This window comes from Phaenicophaeus curvirostris, chromosome 38 (genome assembly GCF_032191515.1).
Source record: "Phaenicophaeus curvirostris isolate KB17595 chromosome 38, BPBGC_Pcur_1.0, whole genome shotgun sequence".
Classification (NCBI taxonomy): Eukaryota; Metazoa; Chordata; class Aves; order Cuculiformes; family Cuculidae; genus Phaenicophaeus; species Phaenicophaeus curvirostris.
The window spans coordinates 76,080-91,560 of record NC_091429.1 but is presented as its reverse complement, the minus strand read 5'-3'; the positions used below and the strand labels follow the sequence as shown (position 1 = coordinate 91,560).

Here is a 15,481-nt window from a genome sequence, read left to right as displayed (position 1 = left end):
AACCATTAACCCAAGCTCTCTTACCTGTGCCGGCTGGTAGGGAGCCATGCCAAAGGCCTGGCTACCGGCCTCGGGGGCCCAGCCTGCCGGCGAGGAGCTAGCAGCCGCTGCTGCGCTCTCCTTCTCCTGCCGCAGGCTGTTGCGTTGGATCTGCTGGCGGATGAGCAGCTCACGGAGCCGCTGGCGCTGGAAGAAACCAAGCATTAGGAACAAGGGCAGGGTCATGGGGGTGAAACCAGTGAAGACAAGGACGCAGGAACAAAACCAACTCATCCTCAGGATCCACAGACAAACCATGCATGGCCATACCGATCTATGCACCCAACCCTGGGGCCCATGCCTCCTCCATAGATCTAGTGAAGCCACAAGCAGAGCTGGGCTCCTCACCACAGAGATCACAGAATCATAAAATAGAATCCTGGAATCATAGAATCGCTAGGTTGGAAAAGACTTTTGAGATCATTGAGCCCAACCGTGAATGGTTTGGGTTGGAAGGGACCTCACCACCCATCCCACCCCCTGCCATGGGCAGGGACACCTCCCACTGGATCAGGCTGCCCAAGGCCCGTCCAACCTGGCCTTGAATCCCTCCAGGGATGGGGCAGCCACCACTGCTCTGGGAAACCTGGGCCAGGGCCTCCCCACCCTCACAGAAAAACATTTCTCCCAAAGATCTCATCCCCATCTTCCCTCTTCCAGCTCAAAATGATCCCCCTCATCTTTTCCCTGTACTCCCTGATCAAGAGCCCCTCCCCAGCTTTCCTGGAGCCCCAGTTTCCTATGGGAACCCACCTTCTCCCTCGCATTCCCAGTTCAGCCACTGGTAAGCCCTTACCTGCCGCTGCTTCTCCAGCTCTGATTGGCTCAAAGTGCCCAAGGTCCCGTCCTGGCTGCTGGGCAGCTCTGTCAGGTCCCGGTTTGGGGGTGCTGAGAGCCCCACGGTTGCCTCCTCTCTCTTCTCGGCCGGCGGCCCCAGCGCGGCTCGGGGCAGGAAGGCGACAGAGGCATCTGGCTGTGGTGGGGCGGCTGGCGGCTGCTGTGGCAGCACAGAGGGTGGCCGAAGGGGTGAGAGGCTGTAGGTGTCAGCAGCAGCCGGTGCCAGTGGGCTGCTGGCTTGGTGGAAGCCGGGAGACGAGGCATAGGCTGAGCTCTGGGGCTTGCCGGGGCCGTAATGGCTGTTGATCCCATGGGGTTGGTGGGACGGGGAGCCCTTGAGTGGCTCCGAGACAGATGGCGGGAAGGTGAAGCGCATGGGGGCCTGGCTTCCAGGGAAGACGCTGGCACCAGGGGAGCGAGCAAAAGGTGGCTGCTGCCCACCTGGCACCTTGGCGAGGGGCTCGCTCACTGTGGTAGCCCCGAAGCCCCCACTGGCCGCCGGGCTGTGCAAGAGCGGCACTGACTTGAACCCCATCTCCGGCATCTGGGGTCGGGCGGGCTTGTGCAGGGGCGTGAAGGGATCTCGGGACTGGGGCCGCGAGGGGGGCTGGGAATAAGGGTCCGGAGACTGGAAGCGTGGGGTGACTGGGGACTGGCAAAAGGCTTCATTAGAAAGCGGCCGGGGGGTGAGGGGGGACTGGGAGCTGGACTGGGACTGGGGGCTGGCAGGAACACGGGAGAAGGGCTCGGAGGGCAGGGAGCGTGGTGGGAGGGCACAGCAGGGCTCTGGGGGCTGCGGCCGAGGCGTCAGCGGGGGCTGCGAGTAGGGGTCTGGGTAGGGAGACTGGCGGTAGAGATCGGGGTGGCCAGGGGGCGAGTGAGTGAGGGGATGGGTGTCGGGGGGCCGGTGCCCCAGTCCCGGGCTCTGCGGCTCTACCTGAGAGACCCGTGGGGTCAGGGGGGCTTTGAAGACATCGGCCGCCTTCAGCTCTGCAGCAGAGAGGTGGGGGCCTCCTGGGGAGTCCCCGTAGCCCATGGCAGGGGTGTAACCAGGCGAGCAGACCCCCAGGCTCCCCCCTTCCTCCTTCTTCACCTCCAGCCCCTTCTTCTGCTCCCCAAAAGGCAAGGGAGAGAGCAGGGCCTCAGGGGGGCGGGGCCCAGGGCTCCCCGGCACCGAGAGGTTGTCCAAGGAGGGGCATCGGGGCTTCAGGAAAGGGTCAGGGGTACTAGGCTGGTGCCGTGGGGTACCGGGTGGCGTGGGGTGGAAATCAGGGGGCTGGGAGCCAGGGATAGCTCGGGGACCGGTGAGGGGCTGGGGTTGGCCAGGAAAGGGCTGGAAGGCAGTGCCCACTGTGGGGCTCTGGCCCAGGGGTGAGGGGAAGCGGGGCTCCAGCGCGTAGGCTGCGCCATAGGGATCGTGTGAAGGCACTTGGGCAGGGGACTGGGGCGGGACCTTGAGGAAGAGCTCGCTGGGTGACTCCGGGCCACCTCCGGCACCCGCTGGGGGCTTCAGGAAGCCCTCGCTGGCAGCAGGGGGGCTGCCGATGTAGACAGGCTGTGCCCCTGGTGGCACCGGGATCCGCAGGTGCAGCGAGGGCCTCTCCGGCTTGCGCAGTCCCTCCCCTTTGGTCTGCTTGTTGATCTGGCTCTCGGCCTGCTGCAGAGAGAGCCCGGCCGTCAGGGGACCCATGCCTGGTCTGGGGAAGGGGCTGAGAGAATGGGGGGTGGCTGTACCATATCTGTATTAACCCCCAGGGCTGGGCCAGGGCCGCCGGGCACCTCCCCGCTGCAGCACATACCTTCTGCACCTTGTTGATGCGATGAGCCGCCCGGTTATCTTTGGCCTTTTGCTAACAAAAACACGAAGCCAGCTGACTTGCAGCCCCCGGCACCCAGGCCCCCCTGTCCCAGCAACACCCTGACACTCACCAAATAGGGAGCTTTGTCTGTGGCGGGCACCTTCCTCCACAGCTTCATGATCTGTTTGCAGCGGCTCGACCAGTCTGGGAGACCAGTAGGAGCAGAGGGAGAGAAGGAAAACGACGTTAGCCCATACCTGATGATCCCAGTCATGCCCTTGGTGGGCAACCGTGCCCCTTCATGCGTGGGGACAGCCCTGTGCCCAGGAGCTGGTGCTGAGGTCCCTCACTTCATGCCCCCTGCCAGCCACAAGCGTCCCCTTGGGGCTCCCCTCACAGCCCTGATTCCATCCCAGGGCTCTTTTCATGCCCCCCAGCAACCCTAAGCACCCCCCGGGGCTCTCTTCGTGCCCCCCAGCAACCCTAAGCACCCCCCGGGGCATCTCTTACATGCCCCAGCAGCCCTGAGCTGACACTGAAACCCCCGCAGGGCTGCTACAAGTCCGCAGGCAGAGCAGATGGGATCTCCCACTTAAACAGGGACCAAGGGTATTAAATTGCACTCATCTCCCCCCAAAATGGAGAGGCCACAGCCCCCCCAGAGCCCTACCTGGATAATCCTGCTTGAGATTGGGGAAGTTCATGTTGGCGTAGAGGACGGGTGAGATGGTGGAGAGCTCACCCAGCTCCTCATCCTTCTCCCAGCGCTGCAGACTGCGCTGGTTGTAGGACAGCCCATCGCTCTCGCCCTCCGTTGTGGGCGTTGTAGGTGTTGAGGGGGTGGTGGCCGCTGAGCTGCTGGCCCAGGGGCTCTCAGGCTCGCAGTGATCCGGGCTGAAGAAGCCACTCCGCTCCCTGTGTGGGGGAAAAAGTGCTTCATGGGCCAGCAGTAAGAAGGGGGGAAAGAGGGCGAGAGAGAGAAGGGAAAGACGGGGTTCCCAGCAGCATTCTGGAGTTCAACCCCTCCCACCCCAGCCCCCCACATACCTGTTATCAAGGAACGGGGACTGGCAGACGCCTGAGAACGACTCCAAGGAGACACCTCCAGAGAGCGAGCCCAGGGAAACGCTTCCTGTGAGGGAAAGGAGACGCATTGCAGGGAAGGTAGAGCTGAGGTTCAAGCTTGTGCCTGCCCTGGGGGCCTTCGGACAATATAAGACCCCCTGTACATCCCCAAAATGCTTCCATGTTCATGCCCAGAGTACAAGGAAGACCTAAGAGTCCTGCACCGCAGCACCGCTGCTGCTTAAGCAGCTCAGCCCCACGAGGATGCAGCGTGTCGACTTTCCCAGGGTAGATGGGGTGCCCTGCCTTTCTCCCCCACCCACTGGGATCCCCTGCTCCCTGACTGCCACATCTTGAGCCCGTGCCATCTCCACCCACCCTGGCCTGGCAGCTGGAGGTCTCCTTGCAGGAACAGACTCTGTACCCAGGCGGGATCCTGACCTGCACTGCTGGTGGCCTCCACCCCTGTGGCCACACAGTTCAGAGGCTGCTCCCCGCGCTCAGCTGAGCCCAGCACATCCTTGAAGAGCTGCTGGACATCTTTGCTCTCCATCTTGGGCAGTTCTGAAGGCAGAAAGGGGAGAGCTGAGCCATCACACAGGGCAAGGCTCACGTTGGTGGGAGGTAGGAGGGGGTCCTCAGAGGTCCTGGCTCTGCGATCACCTTGCTTCAGCTGATGGGGGGGACACACCAGGGGCTTCAGTTGATGGGGGGGGGGGGGGGGGGACGGGGACGATGACACTAGGATCCTCACCTTCTGTCGGGATCTTGTCGAGGTCAGAGCTGAGCGCACCCTCGCCTGGGGTAGCTGGTTTCTCAGCATCCCCAGGGTCTGGGGAATCCTTTGGCTCATCAGTCCCTACAAGGAGGAATCAGCAAGTGCTCTCAGCATCCCAGGAACCCCTCATTGCAGGGCTCTAGACCTCAAAGCCTGGGGCCCACATGGGGCAGCCCCCATCACCAACCGCCCCAGCTCCTGCAGGGGGTGTCACGAGGCCCTCATTGCCCCCCCCAGCCCCTGCAGGGGGACACAAGGCCCCTCATCGCCCCCCCTTCCCCCCCAAGCCTCTGCAGGGGGACACAAACGCCATCCCCTCTGCCCCCCGCAGGGAGACATGAGGCCTCCACGGCCAGTCAAGCGCCGCGCCACGCGGAGGTGCTCCAAGCACCACTCTATGGTCATCCACCCCATGAAGCCCTTTGGGAAAACCATAGAGTTCCCCACTACTACCCGCACTTCCCGGCCTGCCTAGAGCGTCCTCCCCAAGCACCGAACAGAGCGGTCTCTATGGTTGCGGATGCTCTGGGCCGCCTCTCGAAAGCCCCGGGTCTGGGTCAGCCCCGGCAGCCACAGGGATGGCCGGGGGTGGAGGGATGGCGGGGGTGGGGGGGGGGGGTGTGTCCGGGCCTCACCCAGCTCCTCGGCCTTCGTGTCGTCCTTCCCATCGTCGTCAGGGGCGACGGCGTTGCCGTCCGTGCTGTCATCCCCTGGGGCGGGGGGGGGGGGCACCGGGCCTCACCCTCAGGGTAGAAGGGGGGGCCAGCACCCCAGGCCACCCCCCCCACCCCAAACCAACCCACTCCAGGGCTCCCAAACAACCAAGTCTGTCCTCCCCGCCCCACCCCCCCGCCTCCAAACCAACCCCAGGAGCCCCCAAAATAACCCTGATCCCCCCATACCCCTGGGGCCCTCAGCCAATCCCTACGTCCCCCCCCACCTCTGGAGCCCACCCCAAACACTGCCCCTCCAGCCCTTGGGGCCTCCAACAACCTAAGCCCTTCAAAAGCCCCTGATCCCCCAACCCCTAGGTCCCCCTCCCCAACAACCCCAGCCCCCACCTCAATTATAGGAGCCCCCAAACAACCCCTAGTTCTCTCCCAAAAGCCTCACCCCCACCCCCAGGCACCCACAAAGAACCCTGGAGCTTCCAAACAATCCCCCAGCCCTCCTTACCCCCCAAAATCCCAACCATTTACCCCCCAACAAACCCCAAGTATCGCAGACAAGTCTCAAACCCTCCCCAGTGCAGCAGGACCCCTCAGGGATGGTGGCCAAGGTCTGGGCTTCCCAGGCTAAGTGGTGGCTGCACTCACCTCGGGGGTGCGTGGGGGTATCCCTCCTGTTTGGGGGGGCTCCCTGCAGTGCCCCAGCCAGGTTGGGGTCCCCTTTAGGTCGCGGGGCACCCTGGCCCAGGGAAGGGCGAGCGGCCCCGTCCCCGACGCCGCCTGCCGCCAACAGTGCCTTCCGGCTCAGATCCATCAGTGCCTTCCCGAAAAATGCCTCCTGTCAAAGGAGGAGCGGCCATCAGCACCACAGCACCTGCTGGGTGCCCCCTCTGTGGCCATCGCCACCTCCAGCCACCCCACCTGGGTGTCATCTCCACTCCTGGGCCACCTCCTTCCAGCCCCACCTGGGTGTCCCCTCCTCCATCCTTGGGCCACCTTCCTCCACCCTTCCAGCCCCTGGGCCACCTCTCTCCACTCCTGGACCATCTCCTTCCAGCCCCACCTGGGTGTCCCACCTCCCTCCATCCACCCGCAGGCCACTCCACCTGCAGGTATGGAGGGAACATATCCTCCAGCTTGCTCTTCTTCCTGGCCCGACGCTTCTTCTTCTCATCCCCCTCCGCCGAGCCTGGGTCCAGGCCGCCCTCAGCCGGGAGGTCACCTGGAGCTCCTGCAACAGCCACCCCTGTTAACACCTCCCCCCGAAAGAGTTTGGGGCTGTCCCCGTGCCACTGGAAGGACAGGGGATTGTCATAGAACCTCACCAGGCCTCGTTCCTTTCCATGGGGAAAACGAGGGGGAAGGAAAGGGGGGGAAAAGGAGGGGGAAGGAAAGGGGGGGAAAAGGAGGGGGAAGGAAAGGGGGGGGAAAAGGAGGGGGAAGGAAAGGGGGGGAAAAGGAGGGGGAAGGAAAGGGGGGGGAAAAGGAGGGGGAAGGAAGGGGGGGGAAAAGGAGGGGGAAGGAAGGGGGGGGAAAAAGAGGGGGAAGGAGGGGGGGGAAAAGGAGGGGGAAAAGGAAGGGGAAGGTAAGGGAAAGGCAAAAGGAAGGACAGAAGGATGGAAGGAAGAAGAGAAAGGGAAGGACAGAAGAAGGAAGGGGTGCCAGCAGGCCCTACCGTCCTCAGGGTGCCCGTCAGTGCTCAGCCCCTCGCGCCCCACTTCACCCAGCACCACTGACACCTTCTTCAGGCGGGTGTGGGACTTGCGCTGCCGCACCATGAAGCCTCCGATGCCTGGTGGGCAGAGGAAGAGGAGGTGGTGGGGTCACAGTGAGGCCTGGCAGGGGCCAGGGGGGGAACCAGCCCTGGGGGTGGTCCCGGGTGACACTCACCAGGCCGGTACGGCTTCCGCTTCCTCTTCTTGCTCTCCTCTGGATCCTCCAGACCCTTCCCCAAGTCCACGTCAGCCCCGATGTCGCGGTCAGGGCTGGCTGGAGCCTCCAGTTTGATCTCGCACTCCATGTGCTCGACACCCACTGCCAGGGGAGAGACACACGTTAGTGGGGGCCCCTGAAATTCCCACACCACAGCCACCCACAGGAATCCTGGAATGGTTTGAGTTGGAAGGGACTTTAAAGCTCATCCAGTCCCACACCTCCCATGGGCAGGGACACCTCCCACTGGATTAGGGGCTCCAAGCCCCATCCAACCTGGCCACGGACATCTCCAGGGATCGGATCTGGGGGTTGTGGTTGACAGCAAGTGAGAATCACGGAATGGTTTGGGTTAGAAGGAACCTCAAAGCCCATCCAGTTCCATCCTCTGTCACAAGCAGAGACACCTCCTGCTGAAGCAGGTTGCTCCAAGTCCCATCCAACCTGGCCTTGAACATCTCCAGGAATGGGGCAGCCACCACTTCTCTGGGCAAACTGAGCAGGGCCTCCCCATCCTCACAGCAAAATGTTTCTCCTCAAGAAACGCTTGGGCACTGGAACAGGCTGCCCAGGGAGGTGGTTGATTCACCTTCCCTGGAGGTGTTTAAGGCATGGGTGGACGAGGTGCTAAGGGGCATGGTTTAGTGTTTGATAGGAATGGTTGGACTCGATGATCCGGTGGGTCTCTTCCAACCTGGTTATTCTATGATTCTAAGATCTCATCTCAATCTCCCTTCTTTCAGCTCAAAGCCATTCTCCTCATCCTATCCCTGCACTCCCTGATCAAGCGCCCCTCCCCAGACTTCCTGGACCCTCTTTCAGTCCTGGAACACCCACCTTCAGCTTTGAGCAGCTCCTCAGCATCCAGGTCGCCGTCCTTCTTGTCGTCGGGGCCCAGGGGGTCGCCGCCCTCCATCCCCCCATCCCCATTGAGGGCGCCTGGCCGGCCCTTGCGCTGCCGCCGCTTGTGCAGAGGCGACAGGGTGAGGTTGCGCAGCACTGCCATCCCTGTCTCCGTCAGCCACACGCCCTCAAAGCGGAAATACTGGGGCTCTGTGGGGATGAAAGCCAACGTTAAGGACAAAATCACCATTAGGGACAAACCAGGGAGCACTGATGTTGGCATTGCACGTACCTGGTTCCTTGGTCTTGAGCGATGCAATCTCTGGTAGAGGCACAGGCACTAGATGGAAAGGCAGACAGGGAGGTGAGTCCCCACGTCCCCATACCCCACAGCATCCCCCATTCCCGTTTGCTCACCAGCCGGTTTGACCACATAAGGCTGGCAGGCGCTGCAGTCGAAGCCTTCATCTGCAGCCTGCTCCACCTCCTCCTCCGTGAAAAGGTTGTCACACGCTGCGTGCAGCCACCTGCAAGCGGCGGAGACCCCATCAAGCACCCTGGCGACCCCAAACGCACCTCAGGGGACTGCAAATGCACCCCCATAGCCCTGGGGAACACGGTGCTCACCGATCACAGTGCCGGCACTGGATGAGCAGGTCGTCCTCCACGTATTTCTCACGGCAGAAGGGGCAAACGACCAGGCTGGCGCAGGGTGCGCAGTGGGTGTAGTTGTTCTGCCATTCACAGTGGAAACCAGGAGAAGCTGCCCCACACTGCACGCAGCACACGCACCTGGGGGGGAACCCAAGAGGTCAGCACCACCTCTGACACCCCCCAGCACCTCCCTCATCGGTCTCAAGCATCACTTGATGATCCCCTAGTGCCCCCTGCCAGCCCCAAGTCCCCTCCAGGGCTCCTCTTTCTGCCCCTCAACAGCCCTGAATTCCCCCTGGGGCTCCTCTTCGTGGCCCCCACCAGCTCTGAGTCCCCGACCAGGGCTGCCTTTGCACCCCCCAAAAGCCCCAATTCCCCCCTGAGGCTCCTCTCTGTTGCCCTCAACGCCCCAAGAACCCCCTGGTGCTCCTCTTTGTGCCTCCCCAATAGCCCTGAGACCCGCCCCCACCAAGTCTGCCCTCAGGCTCCCCACGCACCACTTGCATTTCCAGCCACCCTTGGGGACAGTCTGCAGGGGGGGGTCCAGGCAGTAGGTGTGGTAGCTGATGTCGCAGTCATCACAGAGCAGGAGCCGGGAAGGGTCAGATGCTTTGCCACAAACCTCGCAGACGATGCATTCCACGCAGCGCCAGCCCTTCAGCAGCATCACCTTCGTGATCTGGGGACGAGGTGGTGGCTTCATGAGCCCTGGGCATAGCCATGGGGGACCCTAGGCTCGGCCCGGCTGTGAGGAACACCTCTGAGCATGGCACTGCCCCAGGGACACACTGGGTACGACCTCACATGGGTCCTCTAAAGGACACAGCCTGCTCGTGCAGGTCCCCAAGGGGGGACACAGCATGGTCCAGCCTGACTATATGGGTCTGAGGGACATGTCCTGGCTGTATAGGTCCTAGAGGGGACATAGCCTGGATTTCTGGGTCCCCAAAGAGAGCACAGCACGCTCCAGCCTGGCCATGTGGGTCCCCAAGGGGACACAGACTGGATTTCTGGGTCCTCAAAGCGGACAGAGCATGGTCCAGCCTGGCCCTGTGAGCGTCCAAGGGATGTGGCCTGGCTTTCTGGGTCCCATGGGGGCCACAGAATTGTTCAGCCTGGCCACGTGGGTCCCCAAAGGTGACACAGCACAGTACTGCCCACTCAGCACAGGCTCAGAGCTCCCGGTCCCCCTCACCTTGCTGTTGACACAGTAGGGATGGTAGCACTGAGAGCACTGGGAGCAGGCAAGGAGGTGTCCCTCGGCCCCACGCCCAAAGCTGCCACACACCACGCACATGTCCTAGGGGAAGAGAGACCGTGAGGAGAGCTGGGGAAGACAGGAGCAGCGGGAGGACAGGAGTCTGTCCCGCCCCATCCATCCATCTGTCCAACAGCACCCCAGTTACCTGCATGAGCACAAACTTGTCAGTGTTGGAGAAGAGAACGACTGTGTTCTGCATGGTGTCATCATCATCCTCATCCTCCTCCTTGCTGGGTGAGCTCTCCACATCAGCGAGCTGGGGACGGAGCAGGGGGCTAAGCACTGAGGGGTTTAGGGGTGCACCAGCCATAGCCTGGGGCTGAATTTGAGGTACAGGAACACACAGGGGTAATAAACCCCCTCCCCATTTTCCACCCATCCCCACACCAGCCCTGCACTTGTGGGGTGAAGCCCCGAGACCCACAGCAAAGCCCCAGGCAGTCACATCTCCCACCCACCACCCTGAAGGCTCCTAAGGAGGTGAGGGGACACACTCAGCTCACAGCCCTACCACCTAACAGCTTGGGGACCCCCACCCAGCTCCCCAACCCCTGCCCCAGCCCAGCCTTACTGCTAAGGTGTCAACAGATGAGGTGGTTGACTTCAGGCGGGCACGGCCCCGGCCCCGGCTCCCATGGGACCCACCTCGGGGGCGCCTCCGCCCCGGAAAGCTGCTGCTGCGACCCTAGGGCCAAGGGGAGAGGAGGGGTTATGGCAACTAGGGGGGGATTAAGGCAATTGGTGGGCCCAGCTGGACCCCCACCATACACCCCAGCTGGGGCAAGAGTGGCAGAGAAACACAGCCCCCATGCCACACTCACTGCGTGCTCGGTCCTTGCAGGGGCAGCCCAAGGAGGGGGGCATAGCCCCAGCGAGGTGGTGAGGATGGTGGAACCCCCCCCCCCCAAGAATGCAGATGACAGCGTCTCCCTGCTACCTGCTTGACGCGGGAGCGCCCCGGGGAGCTGCGCCGACGGCTCTTGTCCCCATCACCCTTGGCTGCAGGCTCGAAGAGAAGCGAGTCATCGGTCTCAGTACCCAACGGCAGCGACGCGGTGTCCTCCTTCTGCAGGCTGGTGTCGGCTGAGGGCAGCCCCAGCTCGAGGGACAGTGAGCCCCCGCCTTCAGGGTCTGGTGAGCCCAGCAGCGGCTCCGAGCCAGGGAAGCTGCTGCTCGTGTCCCCCTGGCTCAGGTTGGAGACCTCATTGAGGATGTCAGGGCGGGGGTGCAGGATTGGGGGCTCAGGGCCCCCCTCGTCTCCAGGCCCCAGCAGCTTCTCTGTGGCAGCGCACACCTCCATGGGGGTCTCAAGACCCAGCTCCTCCGGCTCCAGAAGCAAAGGGGACCCCCCCTTGGTTTCAGGGTCCCCCTCAGTACGGCCTTCCTCTAGTGCATCCTCCTCGCTCAGTGGCGGGGAGCTCCCACTGGTGCCCTCCCGTTCCAGCCTCGGCGCCTCTTCTTCCTCCTCTTCCTCCTCCTCTGGGAGGCCTGAGAAGGGTCCCAGCTCTGGGGCCAGGCTGGCGTGGGGGTTGTCTCTGGTGGGGCTGGCAGGTGACTCCCTCTCGCCTCCAGTCGTCTCCATCTCCTCGTCCTCGGGGGGCTCGGTGGGAGCCGGGGCACAAATTGGGGAGCCCAGGGGGGGCGGCGGGGAGCCAGGGGGCTCCGTGTCCATAGTGCTGCCAGGGGGCTCAGGCAGGGCTCGGGGGGGCAGCTCAGGGATCTCATCCTCCTTGATGTCTGGCAAAGGGTCTGGGGGGCGAAGGGGCGAGATGGCACAGAGATCTAGATATGGGACAGGAGAGGACGGTGACATCACAGCCCCCAGTGGAGACCTCCACCCACCCCACCGCGTTTCCATCCTCACCTGGCGGAGCCTGGGGGGTCGTCTCAGGGGGCAGCAAGGGCCCTGTCTCCAGATCCATTTCCTCCTCACAGGGCACCTCGGGGGCCAGGGCTGGTGCTTCCTCCACCGCAGCTGCCTCAGGGACGAGACCTATGGGATGGGGTGGTGGGTGAAGGGGGTATGGGGGTCCCCTGTGCCCTTGGGCTGGGGCTGAGGGGCCACAAGCATTGCCTCAGCTTGGCCAAGGGACCCCCAAACTCCCCACCCATCCCCAAAATAGGGAATCAAACAGGGTTAACAGGTTGATGGTCCCACAAGTGCTGGGAGAAGACCAAGATGTGTGACCTCCCCACCCACAGGAGGCAAAAGTGGACAGAGCCAGGAGTCCCTCACTCACCTGGCGGCTTGGGGTCCTTCTCGGGGGGCAGCTCGGTGGAAAACAGCTCTTCAGAGGGCAGCTGGTCAGGGAGGGGTTCTTCGTGGACCAGCTCATTAGGGGCAGCTTCTTCAGGGGGCAGCTCGTTGAGGGGCAGCTCACCAAGGGGCAGCTCATTGTGGGTCAGGTCCTCAACAGGCAGCTCCCCAAGGTGCAACTTGCTGGGGGGCAGCTCCTCAAGGGGCAGCTCATCGAGGGGTGATTTGCTGGCGGGAGACTTGTCAGGGGGCAGCTCGTTGGGGGGTAATTTTTCAGGGGGCAGCTCATCAGGGGGTGATTTGTCGGGAGGCAGCTTTTCAAGGGGTGGTTTGTCAGGGGGCAGCTCCTCAAGGGGGGTTACATTGATGGGCAGATCATCGAGGTGGGGTTTGGTGCGGGGCAGCTCCTCAAGAGAGGGCTCATCAATGGGGAGTCTCTCGAGGGGCAGCTCATCAGGGGGTGGCTCATTGGGGGCCAGCATAAGAGGAGGGGGCTCCACGAGACAAGGGGGTTCCTCGGGGGGCTGAATTAAAGGAGGGGGCTCCATGAGAGGAGGGGGCTCCTCAGGAGGCTGAATGAGAGGAGGGGGCTCCTCGTGGGGCTCCTCGAGAGGAGGGGGTACCGTGATAAGAGGGGGCTCGTTGCCGGGCTGCACGTCACGGGGTGCCTTGTCAAGGGGCAGTTCATCAGGAGCCACCTCCACAGGGCTCGGTTTGCCAGTACGACCCCCACCATCACCTAGGGGGGCTTCTTGGGAGTCCCCCCCTGGCTGTGCCTTCTCATCACACCCCGCAGGCCCCAGCTCGGGTTGGGGGACGGGCACATCCGTTGGCTCGCTGTGGCTAGGGGATGCCGACCTGGATGGGGAGGGACGGGGTGAGGGGAGCGGAGCTCAGGCTCCCGGGGGCCACATCCCCCCACCCAAAAAGATGGGGTACCCAGCAGCATTGCCCCCCAACCAGTCCCCCCCATCCCCACTCACGTCTGGGCAGAGGGGTCTGGCTGGGGGGCATGTGCTGGTGCTCCGTGGACATCTTCTGCTGCAGCACGGTGATGCTGGCAGCCCTCACAAACCAAGGAGCCGGGATCGAGCCCTGCCAGGCACCGGCCGCAGTCGGAGCAGACCTGGCAGTTCTTGGGGTGGGGGAAGAGGCAGAAGCACATGAGGGGTGGGGGGCACAACCAGGCACCCCTGTAGCCCCTCGGTTGGGGCAGGACTCACCTTGCACTTCCAGGAGCCACCGGGGAGCCCCTGGCTGGCTGGCTCCACGCAGGAGTCATGGTAGCCCTTATCGCACACCTCGCATACCAGCATCGGGGAATCCCGGCCAGGTTTCCTATGGGGCCCGAGGGGGGCAGCGTGAGGGCTGTGTTATACCCCCCCCAATAAACCCTGCACCCCTCACGGCGGTGCCACGTGCTCACCTGCAAGCCGGGCAGACTTTGCAGCCGGGGCACTGCCAGCCCATGCGCTTGTGGGGCGTCAGCACCACGTCCAGGCAGCGCCCATGGTAGTGCTGCCCACAGCCCGTGCACAACACCAGATCCCGCACATCACCCAGCGCCGCGCACACCAAACACTGGGCGTCCTCTGCGTGGGGAGAAACAGAATGGGGGAGTCTGTCAGAGCTGCCCCTCCCCAAGCCCCCTGACCTCCAAAGCAGGAGAGGACCCAGCCCCGTGTACCCATCTGCACGGCTTCGCCCACGTGCTCTGGGCAGAGGAGCCGGAGCGTCTTCAGGGACTGGAAGCAGGCGCTGGCGGCAGCGCAGGGCAAATGGTAGAGATGGGGGCAACCACCCGCCTGGCACGGGATGGTGGCCCCCCGCCGCCAACAGTGGTCACATTTCTGAAAGACAAACCACATTGGAGTTTCCGAAACTGAAGAGAAGCCCCCGCGGCCCCTCATGTGCTCGCCGCTCACCTGTGAGATCCCTGAGAAAACAGCTCTGTCCACTCCGGAAAGCCCTGCTGGCTCCGGACGCACGCCAGCCGCCCACGCCGCGCACCAGTGGTGCACCCAGCAGTGCCCTGTAGGGAGGGGGGGGCAGCGATACTGGGGGGCCAGCACACGATCGGGTAGGGGTCTCAAGCCACAACGGCCACCGAGACGGGGACCCGAAAGCTGTAACGGCGCTCACTCCGTCGGCTCGAAGAGCTGGACTGGCGTCACCCACTCGGAGAAGCCAATCTGTGCCAGGTCAGTGCCCGCTGGCTGCGGGGAGGACTGGCCAGGACCCTCGGGGGGCTGGTAGCCCGCTAGCCGCTCGGACCAGTCAGGTGCCGGCGTGAAGCGCTGTAGCTCCCGCTGCCCATGCGGGCTCCAGTCCCCACAGTTGCAGAGAGCACAGCGGGGGGCTGTGGGTCTGCTGGGAGGATGGGGTGGGGGGGTTAGACACTCGGGACCCCCCAAATCTGCCCCATGCCACCCCCTGAGCCCTCTTATCCTCACCCAGTCTGAGGAGGTCCCTTCGTGTCCGTGCTCTCTGCCTCCATAAAGGCTCCTTCGGGGGGTTTCAGGGGGTCCACCCCCTCGCTGCCCATCTCCTCTGAGGCCACGGCTCCATCAGCTGTGGGGTCAGAGGGTTTCGGTTCTGGGGTGGGGGGGGACGACACACACCACACGGCAAGGGGGGGACACAGTGCCAGCCCCCCCGCCAAAACCCACGGCTCCACCCTCACCTGGCGCATCCACGTCCTTCTCCTCACTGGGCGCCTTCTGTCTGTCCATCCTGTCCCTTGGAGGGGCCTGTGGCTGCCAGGGGGCGAGAGGGGTCAGCACAGGGACCCCTCTCGGGTCCCCCCCCCCCCAACGGATGGAGAGGGGGGCCTCCCGTTCCTCCGCCTGCAGTGAAGTTGGGGGGTCCCAACCTAAAGGGAGCTCTCATTCCACCCACGTATGAGTGGGTGGGGGTCTCGATTCCTGGGGGAGACCACGACAAGGAGGCACCAACCCTACCCTGTGCCTCCTTGCCCACCCCCAGCACCTGCTGTCCCCCTCACATCCCTCTCCCAAATTCAGGGACAGCACAAGGACACCCTAAGGGTGTGTGACCCTGATTAACCCTGGGGGGGACCCCAGTTCCACCACACACTGGGACCCATGAGAAGCCACTATGACCCCCAGCAGCACCAGTTCGGGGCGGGGGGGGGGGTAAGCCCCCCACTGCCCAATGGCAAAGCCAGCCCCACCCCCAGTACCTCCCACCTGCGGGGAGTCCCAGGGTTCCCTGTGCCCGCAGGGATCTGCCATCCGTGCCTCAGTCTCCCCATGCACAGCACTGACATGGGGCGGAGCGGAATGGGGGCAGCTGAGGGGGGGTGTCACCCCCAAGAACCACTGTGAA

The 15,481-nt window shown here is 63.6% G+C and overlaps 1 protein-coding gene across 1 annotated transcript in view; it reads right to left on the bottom strand.

Annotated features, from left to right (window-relative positions):
- The window catches only part of KMT2D (lysine methyltransferase 2D), a 32,660-nt gene that overhangs the window by 16,311 nt on the left and 868 nt on the right, over positions 1 to 15,481 (bottom strand). Inside the window, exons 2-33 of the mRNA XM_069879520.1 lie at positions 14,817 to 14,889; positions 14,587 to 14,704; positions 14,281 to 14,503; positions 14,059 to 14,169; positions 13,821 to 13,983; positions 13,560 to 13,725; positions 13,357 to 13,471; positions 13,117 to 13,268; positions 12,117 to 12,991; positions 11,741 to 11,869; positions 10,814 to 11,658; positions 10,448 to 10,561; positions 10,022 to 10,132; positions 9,811 to 9,915; positions 9,113 to 9,294; positions 8,589 to 8,753; positions 8,379 to 8,488; positions 8,254 to 8,301; positions 7,956 to 8,171; positions 7,077 to 7,220; positions 6,862 to 6,978; positions 6,293 to 6,417; positions 5,835 to 6,024; positions 5,154 to 5,228; positions 4,495 to 4,599; positions 4,182 to 4,304; positions 3,723 to 3,807; positions 3,346 to 3,590; positions 2,806 to 2,879; positions 2,676 to 2,726; positions 836 to 2,533; positions 25 to 186 (exon numbers count right to left, since the gene is read on the bottom strand). Coding sequence (XP_069735621.1) covers positions 25 to 186; positions 836 to 2,533; positions 2,676 to 2,726; positions 2,806 to 2,879; positions 3,346 to 3,590; positions 3,723 to 3,807; positions 4,182 to 4,304; positions 4,495 to 4,599; positions 5,154 to 5,228; positions 5,835 to 6,024; positions 6,293 to 6,417; positions 6,862 to 6,978; positions 7,077 to 7,220; positions 7,956 to 8,171; positions 8,254 to 8,301; positions 8,379 to 8,488; positions 8,589 to 8,753; positions 9,113 to 9,294; positions 9,811 to 9,915; positions 10,022 to 10,132; positions 10,448 to 10,561; positions 10,814 to 11,658; positions 11,741 to 11,869; positions 12,117 to 12,991; positions 13,117 to 13,268; positions 13,357 to 13,471; positions 13,560 to 13,725; positions 13,821 to 13,983; positions 14,059 to 14,169; positions 14,281 to 14,503; positions 14,587 to 14,704; positions 14,817 to 14,865 — 7,191 coding nt within the window. The 5' untranslated portion in view covers positions 14,866 to 14,889. The remainder of the gene's footprint in view (positions 1 to 24; positions 187 to 835; positions 2,534 to 2,675; positions 2,727 to 2,805; positions 2,880 to 3,345; positions 3,591 to 3,722; positions 3,808 to 4,181; positions 4,305 to 4,494; positions 4,600 to 5,153; positions 5,229 to 5,834; positions 6,025 to 6,292; positions 6,418 to 6,861; positions 6,979 to 7,076; positions 7,221 to 7,955; positions 8,172 to 8,253; positions 8,302 to 8,378; positions 8,489 to 8,588; positions 8,754 to 9,112; positions 9,295 to 9,810; positions 9,916 to 10,021; positions 10,133 to 10,447; positions 10,562 to 10,813; positions 11,659 to 11,740; positions 11,870 to 12,116; positions 12,992 to 13,116; positions 13,269 to 13,356; positions 13,472 to 13,559; positions 13,726 to 13,820; positions 13,984 to 14,058; positions 14,170 to 14,280; positions 14,504 to 14,586; positions 14,705 to 14,816; positions 14,890 to 15,481) is intronic.